This window comes from Panthera tigris, chromosome C2, assembly GCF_018350195.1.
Source record: "Panthera tigris isolate Pti1 chromosome C2, P.tigris_Pti1_mat1.1, whole genome shotgun sequence".
NCBI lineage: Eukaryota > Metazoa > Chordata > Mammalia > Carnivora > Felidae > Panthera > Panthera tigris.
Window position 1 is genome coordinate 13,250,146 of NC_056668.1, and position 16,294 is coordinate 13,266,439.

Below are 16,294 nucleotides of genomic sequence, written 5' to 3' on the forward strand. Positions count from 1 at the left end.
GTCCACTACAGAAAAAAAAATTGTAATCCACACTTTTATCACTTTTGTGGCCTGAAAGCCAACGTTTAGGACTATGGGGTTGGATATTCTGTCAGGGGAATCTGTAAATGTTGGTTCATGAAGGATTAAAAGGAAATCCACTTATTTACAAATGAGGGAAGGGATTTGAGTGTATAGTATTAGGCGAATACAAATATTCATACATACAGAATCAAATTAGGCAATAATTTTGCTGTATAAAAATACTGCTTTGTAGGTAGTTTAAATACATGACTGTAAATGTTAACCCTATCAAATCGATGTTCGTACACTCTCAGATGCCTGTTATGAAGGACTTAAGAGCTGCGTTCCTAGAGACAGGTTTATATTTTATGGAGAATGATTGCCCATTTTGTCTGATTGGCACAAGGGTGAGGTGGCCATACATCCTTTGGCCACTGTCAGATTGGTAGCTGAGGAAGCCAGTCTTCCTGGGTAAATCAAGAAACAGGACCTTTCCATTGTCCTGTAAGAGTCATCGTTTCCTCTTAAAAGTTCATCTGAACTTAATTCTTTAACAACAATAAGATGCTTTGAACCTCTTCTACATTTTTCTAGTGTTACTTAAAAATTTGGCATTGGTCTCTTCACCCTATAAACAAGTACTCAAATCTCTGAAAAAGGCCTAATCCCACCTCAGTGGTCATTTTACTCCTTAAGGACTGGTGGGAAAGTAAAGTTCAATTTGTTTAAGTGCATCTGTGCAGGATTTCTTTGTTTAAAGGGCAGTAATGGGGTACATACATTTTATGTTGTTTTGAGGTATAGTCTGGAAATGTTGGCACGGATTCCTTTTATTTTAACTTTTTTTTAATCTTTGCTTATTTTGAGAGAGCTAGTGAGTGGGGATGGGTTAGAGAGAGAATCCAAGCAGGCTCCACATTGTCAGCACAGAGCCCAACTCGGGGCTTGAACTCACAAACTGTGAGATCGTGACCTGAGACGAAATCAAGAGTTGGATGCTCAACTGAGTGAGCCATCCAGGCGCCCCAGTACTGATTCCTTTTAAAAGTGAGAGCAAGGACATATCTTAGGGGCTTTTGCTGTCCCACTGTATGGTATGCACTCCGTAAATGTTTACTAAACACTAGGAATAAGTTTGCCATTGGATTTATTCAATCTGAAATACAGTATATAGGTGGTGGTTCTGTATATGTTCATTGGGGTTTTCCTAAGGAACGTCTGAAGAGTGTGTGAAGCAACTAGGTCTTTGCTTCATTTATCCACTTCATAATTTCTGGCTTCTTACTGAAGTCATTTGCATTTTTAAAATTAAGACCTGACACGTAGAAGCTCGGTGTATTCACGTTTTCCCCAACTGTCAAGTGCTGGACTTTAAACTATGGTGGGTATTGGGGGACCGACCACAAGAGGTTAATAAGATCCTATCATAAATGAAAAATGCATTCAGTTTTGCAAAGTCAGATATTTAATGTTAGGATATTTATCATCTGTCAAGATAGATGTGAAAATTTCAGCATTTAACTGTGGACAAGGCTCTGAGCTCGGTCTTATGTATTTTATCCCACTTAATCTCCACAAGAGGCAGGTACTGTTTCTGAGGCACACGTCCAAGGTCATTCCTAAGTGAGATTGTATTTCACCAGACATAATAGACTTCATTTTAAGCATTTGAAAGAAGGTATTGTGTTTAAGTAAATACCACAGCTGGTGAGTTGTAAACTGGTATACGTAGATTTTCAGGTCCACTCTAGTTAGTCCTTAAATCGGACAGAACAGGATTGGACCACATGTTGTGAGGATCCGAAACTGAAGTAGACACTCTTGTTTAGGTTTAGTATTGCTGGTACAGAAAATTGAGGAGCAAGCAGGACTTGTTTAATGCATGCTAAAGCACACATGAAGAAGTGGTTCTGTCAACATAAAATAACCTGCTGTCGGGGGAGGGGGAAGAAAACTTCCTATTAAAGTATTGGGTATCAGTGTCCCAAAAGCATTTCTCTTAACCATCGGTGGTTGAGCGTCATAGCCCCTAACTTGCTCAAAGGCCTTTCTGCATGCAGTAGATGGGTAAATAATATATTCTGACAATATCTGGAACATTTTCCATTGTTAGAGTAACTCGTATTGGTCATAGTGTTTGCCTTGTGGTGTTGATATTTGCAAAGAAATAGAGAGGGGGATGATGTCGTTCTGTTACTGAAGTGGTGAACCAAAACCGAATCTGTACTATTTTGCCATATCGTTTTAAACGATGGGTGGTTTTATTTGTAGGACTTAACACCAAAACCTGAGCCAACCCTCATGAAAACAGGAAATAAAACCAGTGAAGTCCTTGTCACCTTCAACAGCACCGACTTCATTGGTCTCGCCACCTTAGGAGGAATGAATAGAAAGTGAATGGCCGGACTTTTCAGCATAATTCCATCATTTCGGCCTAGCAGGTTTATGCCTTCGGGTGTGCTTTGAAAAAGGACCTGTAAAAATAAACTCCCCACTGGTGTGTTGATCTTTATTTTATAAGCTTTACTGTTCAAGTGATGTTTACCGTTTAATAAGGCATTTTAATGACATGGAATCGGAGACCTCCCTCTTCAGTGGATTTTCTGGGTTAGTGACCCTATTTTTTTTCCAGTAAGTTAAGACTTAAAAGTGTAAGATTTCCTAAGTACACCTGAGATGGCCTTCAGTTGGCTCACATAGCACAGTTCAGCTCTTTGTGTCATGAGGACCCGTACATTGTCTTTCTCAAATGTCTTAAGTATTTTGAGTGTTTTAAGTATTTTTACCAACCACTAGTGATGGACATACTCTTTCCAAAAATTGGTATATTGCAGTTTCCTTTTCCATCTTACTTTGACCTCTACCATTATTAGATCCTCATCATCTACACACTAATACATGTCTTTATATAGTATGTAATCTATCTTTAAGACTACATGCTATGGGTTGTTGGCCTCACGTTGAGTTTTGCGCAGGTAGACTGGCAGACAACTTTGAAGATTCCGGGTTGAACTTCATTTTGATTCAGGCTCCACAGGAAACAGCTGAAACCAGAATGCCATCTTCTGCATTATTTTATATACATTTTTATTACTCTTTTAGGTACTCAAGGAGTTGCACCTGGTCCTGTAATTGGGCTCCAAGCACCATCCACTGGTCTCCTTGGTGCCCGACCTGGCCTAATCCCACTTCAGCGCCCTCCAGGAATGCCTCCACCTCATTTACAGCGATTTCCTTTGATGCCACCTCGTCCCATGCCACCGCACATGATGCATAGAGGTCCACCGCCAGGCCCCGGGGGCTTTGGAATGCCTCCACCTCATGGAATGAAAGGCCCCTTTCCACCGCATGGCCCCTTTGTTAGGCCTGGGGGAATGCCAGGGCTTGGGGGCCCGGGGCCAGGCCCAGGGGGTCCCGAAGACAGAGACGGGAGGCAGCAACAGCCACAGCCACAGCCACAGCAGCCGCCACCGCCACAACCACAGCCACAGCAGCCGCCACCAGCTCAGCAGCCGCCACCGGCTCAGCAGCAACCACAACCGTTTAGAAACGATAACAGGCAGCAGTTCAATTCAGGTAGAGACCAAGAGAGGTTTGGAAGAAGATCTTTTGGAAATAGGGTGGAAAATGACCGGGAACGGTATGGGAACCGTAATGATGATAGAGATAATAGCAATCGTGAAAGGAGAGAGTGGGGAAGAAGGAGCCCTGACCGGGACAGGCACAGAGACTTGGAAGAGAGAAATAGACGCTCTAGTGGGCATCGAGACAGAGAGAGAGATTCTAGAGATAGAGAGTCTCGTAGAGAGAAGGAAGAAAACCGAGGAAAGGAGAAGCCTGAGGTGACAGACAGGGCAGGTGGTAACAAAACCGTTGAACCTCCCAGTAGCCAAGTGGGAGACGTAGACACTGTTTCAGAACTTGATAAGGGGGAGTCTGAGTCTGCAGTTGTAAAATCTTCTGAAGAGTTACCTGCTGAGGCTACCTCATCCGTTGAACCCGAAAAGGATTCTGGCTCAGCAGCAGAGGCTCCTCGTTAGAGACTGGAATTTGTCAAAATGTGACAGTGACGCTTCTGGAGTGTAGAGCTTGAGGTGTACAGATGCTGTATTATATTTGCTCCTGCTATATCACAGCCCCGCAGTAGTTGGTGGGGAATTGTAAGCAATTTGATTGCTTCCCTTCTATTTAAAAATAGCCACAAAATAACAAAAAATACTGAAAATATGAATAAATATTACCCTTTTTGCTGTAACTTTTTAAAAGTTTTGACTTTAAAAAGTTTACAAATCGTAATTAGAAGTGCTCTCTATTTTTTTTTTTTTAATTTAAGACAAGGTAACGGTGAAAGCTCCTCAAAACAATAGGGATGTTTTTAATAAACTCTATTTTCATAACAAACTTTAATGTGTGCTATTCTTCCTACACTGCATTAAGGTGGAAAAGGATTGTTCACCATCAAAGTTTGAGCTGTTAATACTGTATTGGAGTCTAAATTAGACTTGTTTACTTGATGGAAATAGACATCTTTATGTAGTTACTCTCAAACACTTCATTTGTAATACTTTTTATTTTTAGCATTTCAATCATAAGGTGTAAAGGTTCATGGTTTTAATGTTAATGGAAAAGCTTGTTAGTTTCGCAGTTCAATCAAGGATTTCTTTTTTGCCATTGGCTTTGTGGTAAATGTTGCCCTAATTAATTTGTAAAGAGAAATTTTGCTGGGGGGAAAAAAACTGGATCCCAGAGTACCCGTTTGTACTATAAAATTATCCGATTGCCTGCGTATTACTTATTTAGAAGGTTGAATGTTTTCTTACCATCCCATTAAATTTTTCAAAAGGGTGAGAGAAATCAAGGTTAGATTTGCAACCTAAAAGCTTTTTGTCTTACATGTTTTAAGGACTTAAAAGCAACCTATTGTTTCCTATAATATAGGCTTTGCCTGTTGCCTTTCTTTACCATTTTTTAAACTCCCCTGCTGGGCAGAGGTAGACTGAACTTTTTGTCACATATGAGAACATATAAAGTATTTTCTCTTTCGCTTAAAATTGTTGGGTTTACTAGGAAAAATAGATGTAGGTTATCCAAGAACTATTACATGAAGTCATCCAAAGCCAAATCAAACCTGTGTCTGAAATAGTTCAGAACAGCAGTTCCATAAAACTGCTTTACTCAGTGCCAAGGAAAAGACCACACAATCCAAGTATTTATGGCCTTGTTGAAGCTTTTTTTCCCCCATAAATTACATTTTTAAACTGTCCTCGTTTCATTCAGTGTGTTGAGCAGTAACTTTTTCTTTGCCCTCATCCCCAGGCGAAGCTGCTTTATTACTTTGGTTCTTAAATAGTACTCTGCAGCAAGATCTTTGTTTTGACAGGGAGAATGTATCTAGGACAATGTTCTTGTGTTCCCGACTTTAGAAAATGAGAAAAAAATCCAGGTTCGTATCTGCACTTAAATGATAAAACTTGTCCTTTGATGTTGGCCCACGGAGAGGTTTTAAAAAGTCCTAACTGAAACTGCTTCTGGAAAGAAACATACATGTGATCATTTAGTGGTCAGATTTCAGGGATTTAAGAAACCCGTGTTTCCAATTGTAAGTATTGGGATCATCCAATTTGCACATGACAAGCCCCCCCCCCCCCCCCCCGCCCGCCCGCCCGCCCAATACCAAGTGGTAGTGATTACACTTGAGACTTGAAAGGTCACAAGCAGGTCCCTATATTTGAGTCCTATCCCACATATGTACTCCAAATCGCACATTAGTGAAATCTGTTCATATTTTTAAATCCTGACTGATTTTAACCACTTATTCTGAGCATATTCTTTATCACCAATTTTAAAACTCTGAAAGCATTACAAATTGTCCTTTTCCAAATTTGCTTTTCCCCTCCCAAGGATATCCTACATTTGATTAAGTATATCATATATTTATGATCAATCAGAACTGTAGCTTCTTTCTGGTTTCTCTGTTAGAAATAATGTTCTGCAACTCTCAATAAACGACTGTGCTCCAGAGTCAAATCTGAAATAGGTTAACATTCATTTAAAAGCAGTTTCTCATAGGTACATAGCAAGTACTTGCGATAGGAGAACTAGCCTTAACTTTACTAATTCGATGCAGAAATCCTTAGACATAACCCACGTTTAAACATTTCCTTGGTTCCATCTTAAAATGCTATGGTAGATTTCTTTAAATGGCTAATGTGAAAGCAGACTGGCACAGATGGAGCAACTGTTCATGTGTGTATGGAGAGGAATATGTGCCACCGTGGCAGGTAGGTAATTTAATCTTACTGAGTCGAAATGCTAAGGAGCTAATCAGAGAAACCATCTTAATTTCCCTGAAGCTGACAAAAGATATTCGTCCAAGATTGAAATTGAGGTTAGTCTTAGCTAAAAGACCGGCTGCTAAAAATTTAAACATCATTTAAAACACTTTGAAAAGTGACCTCTATGAAACATGTAATACCTGTCAACCTACTACTAAATCTGTTCTGTTCAAACTCTATGTAGGGTATCAAGAGCTAATTTTGAGTTTCAATCTGGATACTTCACTAGGTTCAAAATTCAGTGCCATATGGTATATTTGTTTATTGCGGGCTTGAATGGGAATTGAAGAAATTCAGACAATGAAGTTTAATACCCATATGATTATTAAGCCTGGCAAAATACAGAGATCATTGAAACAGACATTTTAACTGAACAGGAGTTTTATAAAATTATACAAATCTTCCAAGTGATCATAAATCAGTTCTCATTACAGGTACTTAAAGCAATTAAAAAGTCACACAAATTACACTTTTAAAGTTACAGTGTTTAATGTTTATCAAGTGAAATTTCTACAACTAGCAAGATAACATAGGAGTTACTAGGACTCAGATCGCATCCTAGGGAATATTTACTTGGCGATCCCAATGACACCACAAGCCAAACGACTCCCAGCGTTTCCCGTTTGCGTACTTTCTTCATTTCCACCTTTGCCCAAGTCATCTCGTTTCTCGTGGACCTTTAAAAAGTTTTAAGAACATTAACATACTTAGTGCTAGCAAGTAATTACCACCTCTTCCCAACAATACCCAAAAGACTTTTAAGAACCACTTAATGTTAGAAAACACCATGTTAAAATAATTCCTAGCAGGGAAATACGCTAATATTTAATCTAGTAGTAAAAAACAGCAACAACTACTACTCAAAGCTTTCACTTGATGATTCAGATGGAAGTTAACTGTCCATGCTAGGTTTGAGCTGCTATCGCTAAAACCCCAACAACTCTTCTAGGCCACCACCTGCCAATGTTAACCCTCCGTGAGAAATGTTCATGGCCTCAATTACACGTATTCTCTTACAATAAACATTGTTTTGGAGAGAAAAGAAAAGGAAAGTGAATTTTAAAAACTCAAAATTGTGCCTAATGAACTAGAAGTCTAAATGATCTTAAAAATATCTCGGGACTATTTAAATAACAGCATTTTCAATTTGGCTCATCTAACACTGATCGATGATTTTTCTGCCTCACAACTACAGCTGAAGAAAAGTCAAGGGTCAGCTGTAAAGAAAGGACTACAGGCAACAGAGAGCCTAGACTACTTGGTGTTTGTGAGAACCAGATGCAGCTCCCAGGCAGTCCCTTCCACGTGTTAGACAAGTGACCATAACCTGCAGATGCGAATAAGGAATACTGAGGCCTGTCTCAGATTTTAGACCTAACAAAATGTTCTGTTTAACTACGGGGGGCGGAGGGGGACATTCAATCGTGGCAAGAAAATACGGCCATTTAAAAACCAGACAAAGACGACTTCTGCTTCCACAATACGGATCTAACATGATCAAACGTAACCTACTTTACTACTGCATCTTAGCAGAACAGTGTTCGTAACCAACCTAGATCATTCCTTCATCGTCACTGTCATCGATAGGTTAACTGCTTTTCCTAATCTGAACTAAAAGTACAATGTATGTGGATCAGGATCGATAATCATGAAATTGTGAGAAGATACAGGACTGTTAGAAAAAACTGTACGCATATCCTATTATACGAAAACTCACCACCATCGTGCGGCCAATGATGGAATGGTCTCCTGAGAGTGCAATCAGAGAATCTTCCATAGACACGTTGGCCACACCGTCCTTGCCAGCAGTTACGTTGCCAAGGTCTCCAACATGCCTAACATTGAAAAAGCGTCAGGGATTAGGACTAATTTCCATTTACCTTACCATCAGGCTAGTTTGTGAGCTGAATTAAAAACTGAGTCGGATACATAAGGATGGACAAAGAGGTGGATACAATATGTATCAAATAGGACCCACTTTTTCAGAATGACAAAATTTTGGAACATACAAACCAGAAACAACTTGACATTCTAGACCCATTGCTCTTCAAAGCTTCAAATCTACAAAGTAATACTCTGGGAAGAATCGTGGGATGGGGGCACATCTAGAATTTCAGAGGTAAAGTACCAAAGGGTAAATTCTGAGTTATGCCTGTTACTTCTTGGCATGGCTAAGAAAGCTATGCCCCAGGCCTGTTATAAAAATAAATTACTCCCAGTCCTTAAATTTAGTATTTTCCTGAAAGGCTCTCTCAGGAAACACACATACAAATGGACTCACTGAATTTTCAGTAACAATTTTATCTACAAGGCTACCTATGTTTCACAATGATGGTTTATGTTGCTAGTGGTTGACAGTACTGTTATTCATGACATTTCCTGTATTAGTTCCCTTTGGCACTTGTATTAGTTCTATATTCAATAAATGCTACAAAACCAAATCGTCTTAAGCGTCCCCATTTGTCAGTTACCAGCCCAGGGAATAAGCCGCTCCAGCACTTGGGGATACAGGGTTACTTGGGGCGGGGTGGGAGGCATACATACATAGAGGGCCTACCTAGAAGGCAGTGAATTCAAGAGCAGAGGTGGGGAAGACCACTCAGTTATGTCAGCGTGCAATCTACAAGTACTATACCCGCTCTGACCCGACAAGCCAGTGCCATACTTTTGAGAAGAGTTAAGCACTTTGTCACTCACCTCTCTTCATCTTTTGGCCCACCGTGTTTTTTGGATAGAGGATTAAAGTGAGGGCCTGCACTGGTACAGCCTATTTGCCAAAAGCAAAAACAAAAAGGTAGCTAAATTATGAATCCGAATTCCAAAATAAATTCTTAAAACAAACTGGTCATTACTAAAACCTCAAACAGAGAAAATACTGACCTACATCATAACTTCTAGGTTCATAAAAACAGGAAGCAACACCTTAAGACAAAATAAAATAGGCAAGCAGTAGGGACAAGTTCTAACTAGTGTGTGTGACAGCGGTAAAGGTAATACCCTTCTCTGGGCTTTGATTTCTTCACTGCCCCGTAAAACAAGAGGGCCAAGACTTGATCTTCATGGTTCTTCTATCATTAAAACCCCAGGATTATGACTGTAGTTTATAAGGTAGCATACCTTAACTACAAAAACTCACCTCCCCAGCAACACACTACCAAGGAGCCCTACTGTGGCCTTTACTTGGTACCCGCAGAATATAAAATGGCACCTTCTGTCTAAGGGCCAAGGCTGTTGCCTCACAGAACTCCAGGAGTTGGCATTCAGAATATATTCTGTAAAAATGGCACTCTTGTGCTTCAGGGAAGGCCTTTCTCACAGAACACAACAATGCAGAAAGTGCTTTTGTGACATGGCTCTCTTCCCTCAGCAGGTGACGGAAAGTCTCCATTGTTTACAGCTACTACCCAGCTCCCCCAGGGAGAAGACACACAGGTTACAGGAAGCAGCACAGTAAGTCCAAGCGGCCGGGCACACACCTCCCAAAGCAGAGCCAGGAAAAAAGTAAAGAGCAACCTGAGGAGTTTTAGTAATTGTTGAAATAGATCAAAGCGTGTCATTAAATCACAATTTTTACAGCAACTAAATTACAGAACAGTAAAAACAAATTCCAGCAAGATGAATCAAGTTTTCACCATAAAAAGTCTCAACACCCAGTTCAGATTACTCAAATATGGTAGAAGAGGATTAAATGCATTTTAACCCATAAACTTTTGTTAACTTGCTTCTAATTAATGGAACTCAATCCAAAGCATCAAGAGTTTACATTCTTTTTTCATATTTGACTTTACTTCTGTCCCACTAAGACCCCTGCGTCGGCAGCAGGAGCTGTTCTTACAGGATGATGCAAATAAGTGCAGACCCTGTGCTTGAAGCACCCACCCTCAACCCCAGCTCACAAACACCCGCGATCACTATGGCAGTAAGAAAGTAGCTTTTTTGTTTTCTAAAAAAATACTTGAGACTCTTTTATAATCAAGATGTGATCGTAAAAAGAAACAAAAACCACATCAACTTCTTCCTCTTCCTTTCCACACTTCAAGAGTCCAAAGCCAGTGCTATGGCTCATTGCCCTAAGGTCGACCTTAGTAATCATATTATCTTGACTTTTTTTTTTTTTTCCATGTTAAGGGGTAGCTCTACTCAGTACATTTATCTTATTGTGTGAAACAGGTAGGAGTCCCTGGACCAACACAACACCCACCTTGTGTATTATCTCCAAACTGATGGACGTGGAATCCATGCTCGCCTTCAGTCAATCCTCTAATGGTTCCTGATACCACAACAGGCCCATTGCCCTTTAGTCAAAGAAAAGTGCAAGAAGTTTGAGAGAGCAAGTGCTGCTAAACAAAGAAAACAGGTGAATTATCTTTACCAGTCACAGGAAAAGAACACGGGAGTTGAAAGATCTGTGTCCAAATCCCAGGCCCACCCCTTTCTAGTGAGCTATTTAACTGTTCCAGGCCAGGGACCCAACACTAGGGAGATGTGACCTTGTTCTAAGACAGCCCAGGAGCCCTGAAGCCAGCATCACAATTAAATAAAAGAGCCCAGTGGCGCCTGGGTGGCTCAGTGGGTTGAGGATGAGTATCTGACTTCCGCTCAGGTCATGATCTTATGGTTCTTGGGTTCAAGCCCCACATCATGCTCGCTGGTGTCAGCTAGGACCCTGCTTCGGATCCTCTGTCCCCCTCTCTCTCTGTCCCTCCCCTGCTTGTTCTCTCTCAAAAATAAACATTAAAATAAATAAAATAGCCCAGAAAAAGCACCTAATCAGAGTGGCAAGTAGAGTGAGCACTTAAATGGTAGATTATAGACTTTGTAGGGATTGACTCCCTTACAGTGAATATGTAACATGAATAAGTTATTTATTTTGTAAATACTTTTGAATATGCTATATCTGCACATGCTGAATAGGTGTATATATCAAACTTTTTAACCCAAATGTCAACACATCATAGCACCTTTTTTTATTCATGCAGACCCTCTTCCATAAAGCAAACATGCAAATTTGCCTTCAAAAAAAAAAAAAAAAAAAAAAAGGAAAGAAAAAAAAAGAAACAAAACGAAACGACACTAATCATATACAACTAACCTAGGATCCCTGGTTCTCCACTCTCCCCCTAGGTGGGTATTTATCAGTTTCCACCAGAGAGATTTTTTTATTAATAGCCAGAAAATATCCTGTCCCACTGTCCCCGGGGGACTGATTCTGCTCTAACCAAAGGTACTGTCTTCTAAAGTCATTTTAGGCATTCAAACCCAGATAACCTTTCCACTCTGACAGCACAGAGAAAGGGCAATGAAAACACAAAGGCAGAAAAACACATAGGGATCACCATGCAGGCAACAATAACAGGTAACAGTACTATACAGCTACATACAGAAAGAAAGAAAGTTAACTAGTATAGCTACAAAGAGATCTTAGGAACTAAAATAAAACACACACAGAAGTACACATGATGGCGTCTTTGTTTTTAGCTTGGTTTGTTTTTTAATAGTCAGGGCCAACAGTTACAAGAGGTGTTGGCCTTGAACATCTGACTTCCCATTGGATACAAAGCACCGCTCAAAGGAAGTAGTGTGGCAACTGCTGCCCTTCTTTGCTTTTTGAGGACAGATACATTAGAATTTTTCTAAGCATAAGCTTTAATTCTGTAAAAACCAAAATGAGAGTGTTACCCCCCCCCCCCCAAGAATACACAGCGTTACCGAGAGCACAGAGACAAAGGGCAGGGTCTTCCCAGCATCTGCACACGGGTCCTGGGTAAAGGCAGAGCACACGGGAGTAGCTCAGCAGTAAGCTGCCTAGTTACAGCCCTACAGGGGCTGCGCTGTTGTCTTAAATGAGTAAAAACAGGTCAGGGAAGCGAAAGGAATATAAACCAACTGGTCCCGCAGAGTGCTGTCCTGAGCTAACGAAGGCTCAAATTTTTCAAAAGATCTCCAAATTTTTCAAAAAGAAGCCAGGAATCTGGACTTCTGGGTGAAAATTTTAGATTTTTAAAAACTGGAAACTAATCCAAAAATATTTTAAGTTTATTTTTATTTAATTTGACAGAGAGCAAGCAAGGGAGGGGCAGACAAAGAGGGAAACAGAATCCCAAGCAAGCTCTGTGCTGTCAGCAAAGAGCCAAATGAGGGGCTCGAACTCACAAACCATGCTTAACTGACTGAGCCACCCAGATGCCCCACTAATCCAGAATTTTAAACGCTCTCTAAACCAAACAAATATGGTTTATTTCCAATTTAACACACCTGCATATCCGTAGAGCTGTAATGCTGAACTACACAAGGATCTTTTATCAGGTACAAACAGCACCACCAAAATGAAGTTTGGAACTTGAAAAAGGGGAGTCATACATGCAGCTCAGGGAAGGTGGGTAGATTGAGTTACGTATGGATTCACAGCTCGGCTTCTGAATGTAAAGCAGAAGCCATTTCTGCATAGCCAGAGGGAAGGGATCCCTCAGGAGCTGCCCAGATTCTCTAGTATTTTGGCAAAATTACACAAGGAGAGAAGAGGAGCAAAACAAAGTCTGGCAAATGAAAGCAGCAAAATTTAGTCAACTGCCAAAAAGCCTTTTCCAGAAAATTTGCAAACCACTCAAAGGATAAAATTAAACTCCCTTGCATAAATTTCATAAACAGGGACACTTACAAAGATTACTTTTCCTGTCCTCTCACATTTCTGTAAGCCCCTTTAAAGATTAAACCTCATTCATATATTGAATATCATGATTATCAAGCAAAGTACGACAATTTTCCATCAGTTCGTAACCTTGCTAAGATTTGGGAGACGAATCTAAAACATGTGTTTCATAATATAATTAATGAGTATTTCTGTATACTTTATTTTTTGACCATCTCAGTAGGGGGCTTGTTGGTAGAGCAATTTCAAAACCACTTTACAGAAAATTTGGTTAAATCAATGTCCAGACAAGCAAGTTGAGTGACACTCCAGGTCTCCTGACCTCCAACTCCAAAATCCCATCCACTACCCTCTAAAAGTTCTCAAAGCTTGATGCAAATTAGTACTAGTGTAGAAACTAAACCCAGCAATGCTCAGGGGCACCTGGGTGTCTTAGTGGGTTAAGCTTCGGACTCTCAATCTCAGCTCAGGCCATGATCTCACAATTCGTCAGATCCAGCCCTGCATCAAGCTCGCTGCGATGTCAGTGCCAGGCCTGCTTGGGATTCTCTTTCTCTCTCTCTCTGCCCGCCCCCCCCCCCCCCACACTGGTTCTCTCCCTCTGAAAATAAACGTTAAAAAAAAAAAAAAAAAAAGCCAACCAGCCATGCTCATATTGCGCCCTGACAGATTTTGATATAATTGATCTGGAATTAGTATCAGTATCACATTTTTTAAAAGCTCCCCAAATGAGTCTACTGTGCACCCAGGGTAAAACATCGCAGGTCTGGAAAACACCCAAGGGAGTAGGTTAGATCTCTGGCTTCTGGAGCTTTGGAGGAGGAAAAGGAGCTTTGCCCAGGGCCATCTTCTTTGACTTTACAGCCAGACCATGACCCAGAGCAAGGGTCAGCAAACTTTTCTGCAAGGGGCCAAGGTTTCTGTCCCCTTAAAATCAAAAACAAACGGAGACCAGCCTTGATAATTCCCTGATCAGACAAAACCAAGTTAGTCATACAAGCAAAAGCTTAATTGGCTTATTTGGCAAGACTAACTTGACACGGGTCATTTCTTATTTATGCCTTGTGGAAATGGTAAGCAAAAGTCAAGCTGTTTCCCAAGGTCAGTATGTGGTAGCCACTAACCAATTTCTTAGCATCTAAGAAAACTGAAATCATAACCCATCACTGCGAAACATAAAGTCACTGCCTTCTCACTACAGAAGATGCTTTACGACAATATATACCCCTCAGCCGCGTTCCATGAATTGGTCTGAGTGCTCCCGGTTCACGACCATCTTTTGGTGTGTGCACAATAAACTTCCACTAATCAGTACTTCAGGGATTCAATGGTTTTATTTCTTTGTACAGTCGCATGACTTGTTTTTTAGGACCCTCTGAACTAACCATATACAAACCACTCTTAGCTCCGGGGCTGTACGAACACCCGCATGGGGACGGGCTGTGCCCACAGGCTGCAAGCTGCAGACCCCTTGAACGGAAAGGAAACCCCAAAGCGGGGTAACGGATGCGACTATACCCAGGTGGCTCTGCCGCACTCGCCACCACCAGCCTCCCCCCACCCCCCCGCCCCATTCCCGAACCTCAAGGGCGGCCAGGCCCCGGACTGCGCAACGCCGAATCGGCACGAGCTTCAGGACCCAGAAAACGACCCCGCAAGGAAGGGCCACAGCCTCTGCAAAAACGTCACGTCTCCGCCCCGGCCTACCGACGCGGCGACGCCGGCCCAGGCCCTCGGGGCAGCCGGCCTCCGTCCGCGCTCTCCAAGCACCCCCGGGGCCGCCCGAGGCTCCTTCCCTGCACCCCCGCCCAGGCCTAGCCACGCACCGCCGCCCCTGCCCGGCCCGCCCGGTGACTCAGCACTCGGCCGCCGCACCGCCGCGGGGCAGAAGCCTCGGGCGGCGCGAACCCGCAGACTCCGCGCGGCGGGGGCGTGACGAAGGCGGCTCGAGGCCCGGCGGGCCCGCGCTCCGGGGCACAGGTGAGCGGGCGCGGCCTTCCCGCCGGCCTCCGCCCCAGCCCTTGCCTTCTGTACGAAGTGGATGGTGCCCTCCACCGGGCCCTGGCCCTTCAGCACGCACACGGCCTTCATCTCCATGACTCTCGGGGTCCGGTCCGAGCTTCGAGGGCTCCGAGGACACCGGAGGACGCCGCAGAAGACGCCGACGCAAACCGAGGTGGCCGCGCCGCGCGCTCTTAAAGGCCGAAACTCTGGCTCCGCCCACCCTGGCCCGGAACCAATCGTCCCCCGCGCTCAGCCCGCGCCCCACAGGGCTTTGGCACGCGAGTGGCCTGGAACGACCGGGGGCGGGACTAAGGGGCGGCGTGGGGAACCTTGCGTCCCGCGCCGCCGGCTCCCTCCGCCCCGCGGCTCGAAAACGCCCAGAAACATGGAACTGTGGAAAAAATCAGCCATTCCCTTCCAGCCTGTGGATTGCAGTACGCGAACCTGGGGAAATGAGGTATACGTGGCACGCCTTTAATTTCTTAAGTCACTTTGTCTGGAAATGTCATCGGTTATAATGACCTTGTCTCCTCTGTTGCTTGGAAATCGGGATGCGTCAAGCTGGTTGCTTTTTGTGGTTTTCATGTGTGTCTTGTTTCTTGGGTTTCTGAGGGTGTGTAAGGTCGGCGCATCTGAATCCCTGCCCTTGCCTTTTCTTCCCTGCGGTTGTTTTCGTCCTTTGCACACAGAGTTGGTAATCTGGCTAGAGGAACTCTGTGTTCTCTTCACAGTTTTCCTGTTAGACCGAGAAGGCCACAACCGGTGAGAATCCCAAAACGTCAGCTGACTGACTTCTGCACGTCTCTCGTGTTTCGTCCGGCCCTCCTGCCCCAGCGGTCGGGGAGGAGGGCAGAATGGGCACACAATTTATACCTCCAAACGCCGGAATATTGCTTAGTCTTCCAGAAAGATATTCCCAAATTTGTTACGAAATGAGCAAAAACACAAACTACTTGTGTGTGTATGTTATTAAAGGATAAACATATTCACGGTGTGCTCCGAAATGTCTAGAAAGATGGACAGGAGACTCTGGCACCTTTGGGGTGCAAATTTAACTTCTGCTAGGTTCTCGTAGATTTTTTTTTTTTTTTTTACAGTGAATGTGAATTTGTTTGCAACGATATGGCTTTGAGAATCCTATCCACCTTCCTCCGCACACACTTTTGCAGGGAGGCTAGTTTGATAGGCCATGGGAAGGGGGCGGCGCCTGGGTGGCTCAGTCTGTTGAGCTTGGGACTCTTGGTTTCGGCTAAGGTCATGATCTTATGGTTCCTGGGTTCAAGCCCCACCTGGGGAGGGCAGA

General features: G+C 42.9%; 2 protein-coding genes across 7 annotated transcripts in view; one reads left to right on the top strand and one right to left on the bottom strand.

The window, feature by feature from the left end:
- SCAF4 (SR-related CTD associated factor 4) overlaps nucleotides 1–4,259 on the top strand; it is a 59,940-nt gene extending 55,681 nt beyond the window's left edge. For all 6 annotated transcript variants that reach the window (XM_042957073.1, XM_042957078.1, XM_042957074.1 and 3 more), the window contains exon 20: nucleotides 3,106–4,259. In XM_042957073.1, the coding sequence (XP_042813007.1) occupies nucleotides 3,106–4,043 (938 nt within the window). In that variant the 3' untranslated portion in view covers nucleotides 4,044–4,259. The remainder of the gene's footprint in view (nucleotides 1–3,105) is intronic.
- A 2,371-nt stretch (nucleotides 4,260–6,630) lies between these two features.
- On the bottom strand, nucleotides 6,631–15,176 carry SOD1 (superoxide dismutase 1). The gene is made up of 5 exons (XM_042957079.1): nucleotides 15,013–15,176; nucleotides 10,540–10,633; nucleotides 9,036–9,105; nucleotides 8,056–8,173; nucleotides 6,631–7,015 (listed from the first exon to the last, which is right to left on the bottom strand). The coding sequence occupies exons 1-5, from the start codon at nucleotides 15,082–15,084 to the stop codon at nucleotides 6,908–6,910; spliced, it is 462 nt and encodes a 153-aa protein (XP_042813013.1). The 5' UTR covers nucleotides 15,085–15,176; the 3' UTR covers nucleotides 6,631–6,907.
- Nucleotides 15,177–16,294: the final 1,118 nt, after the last annotated feature.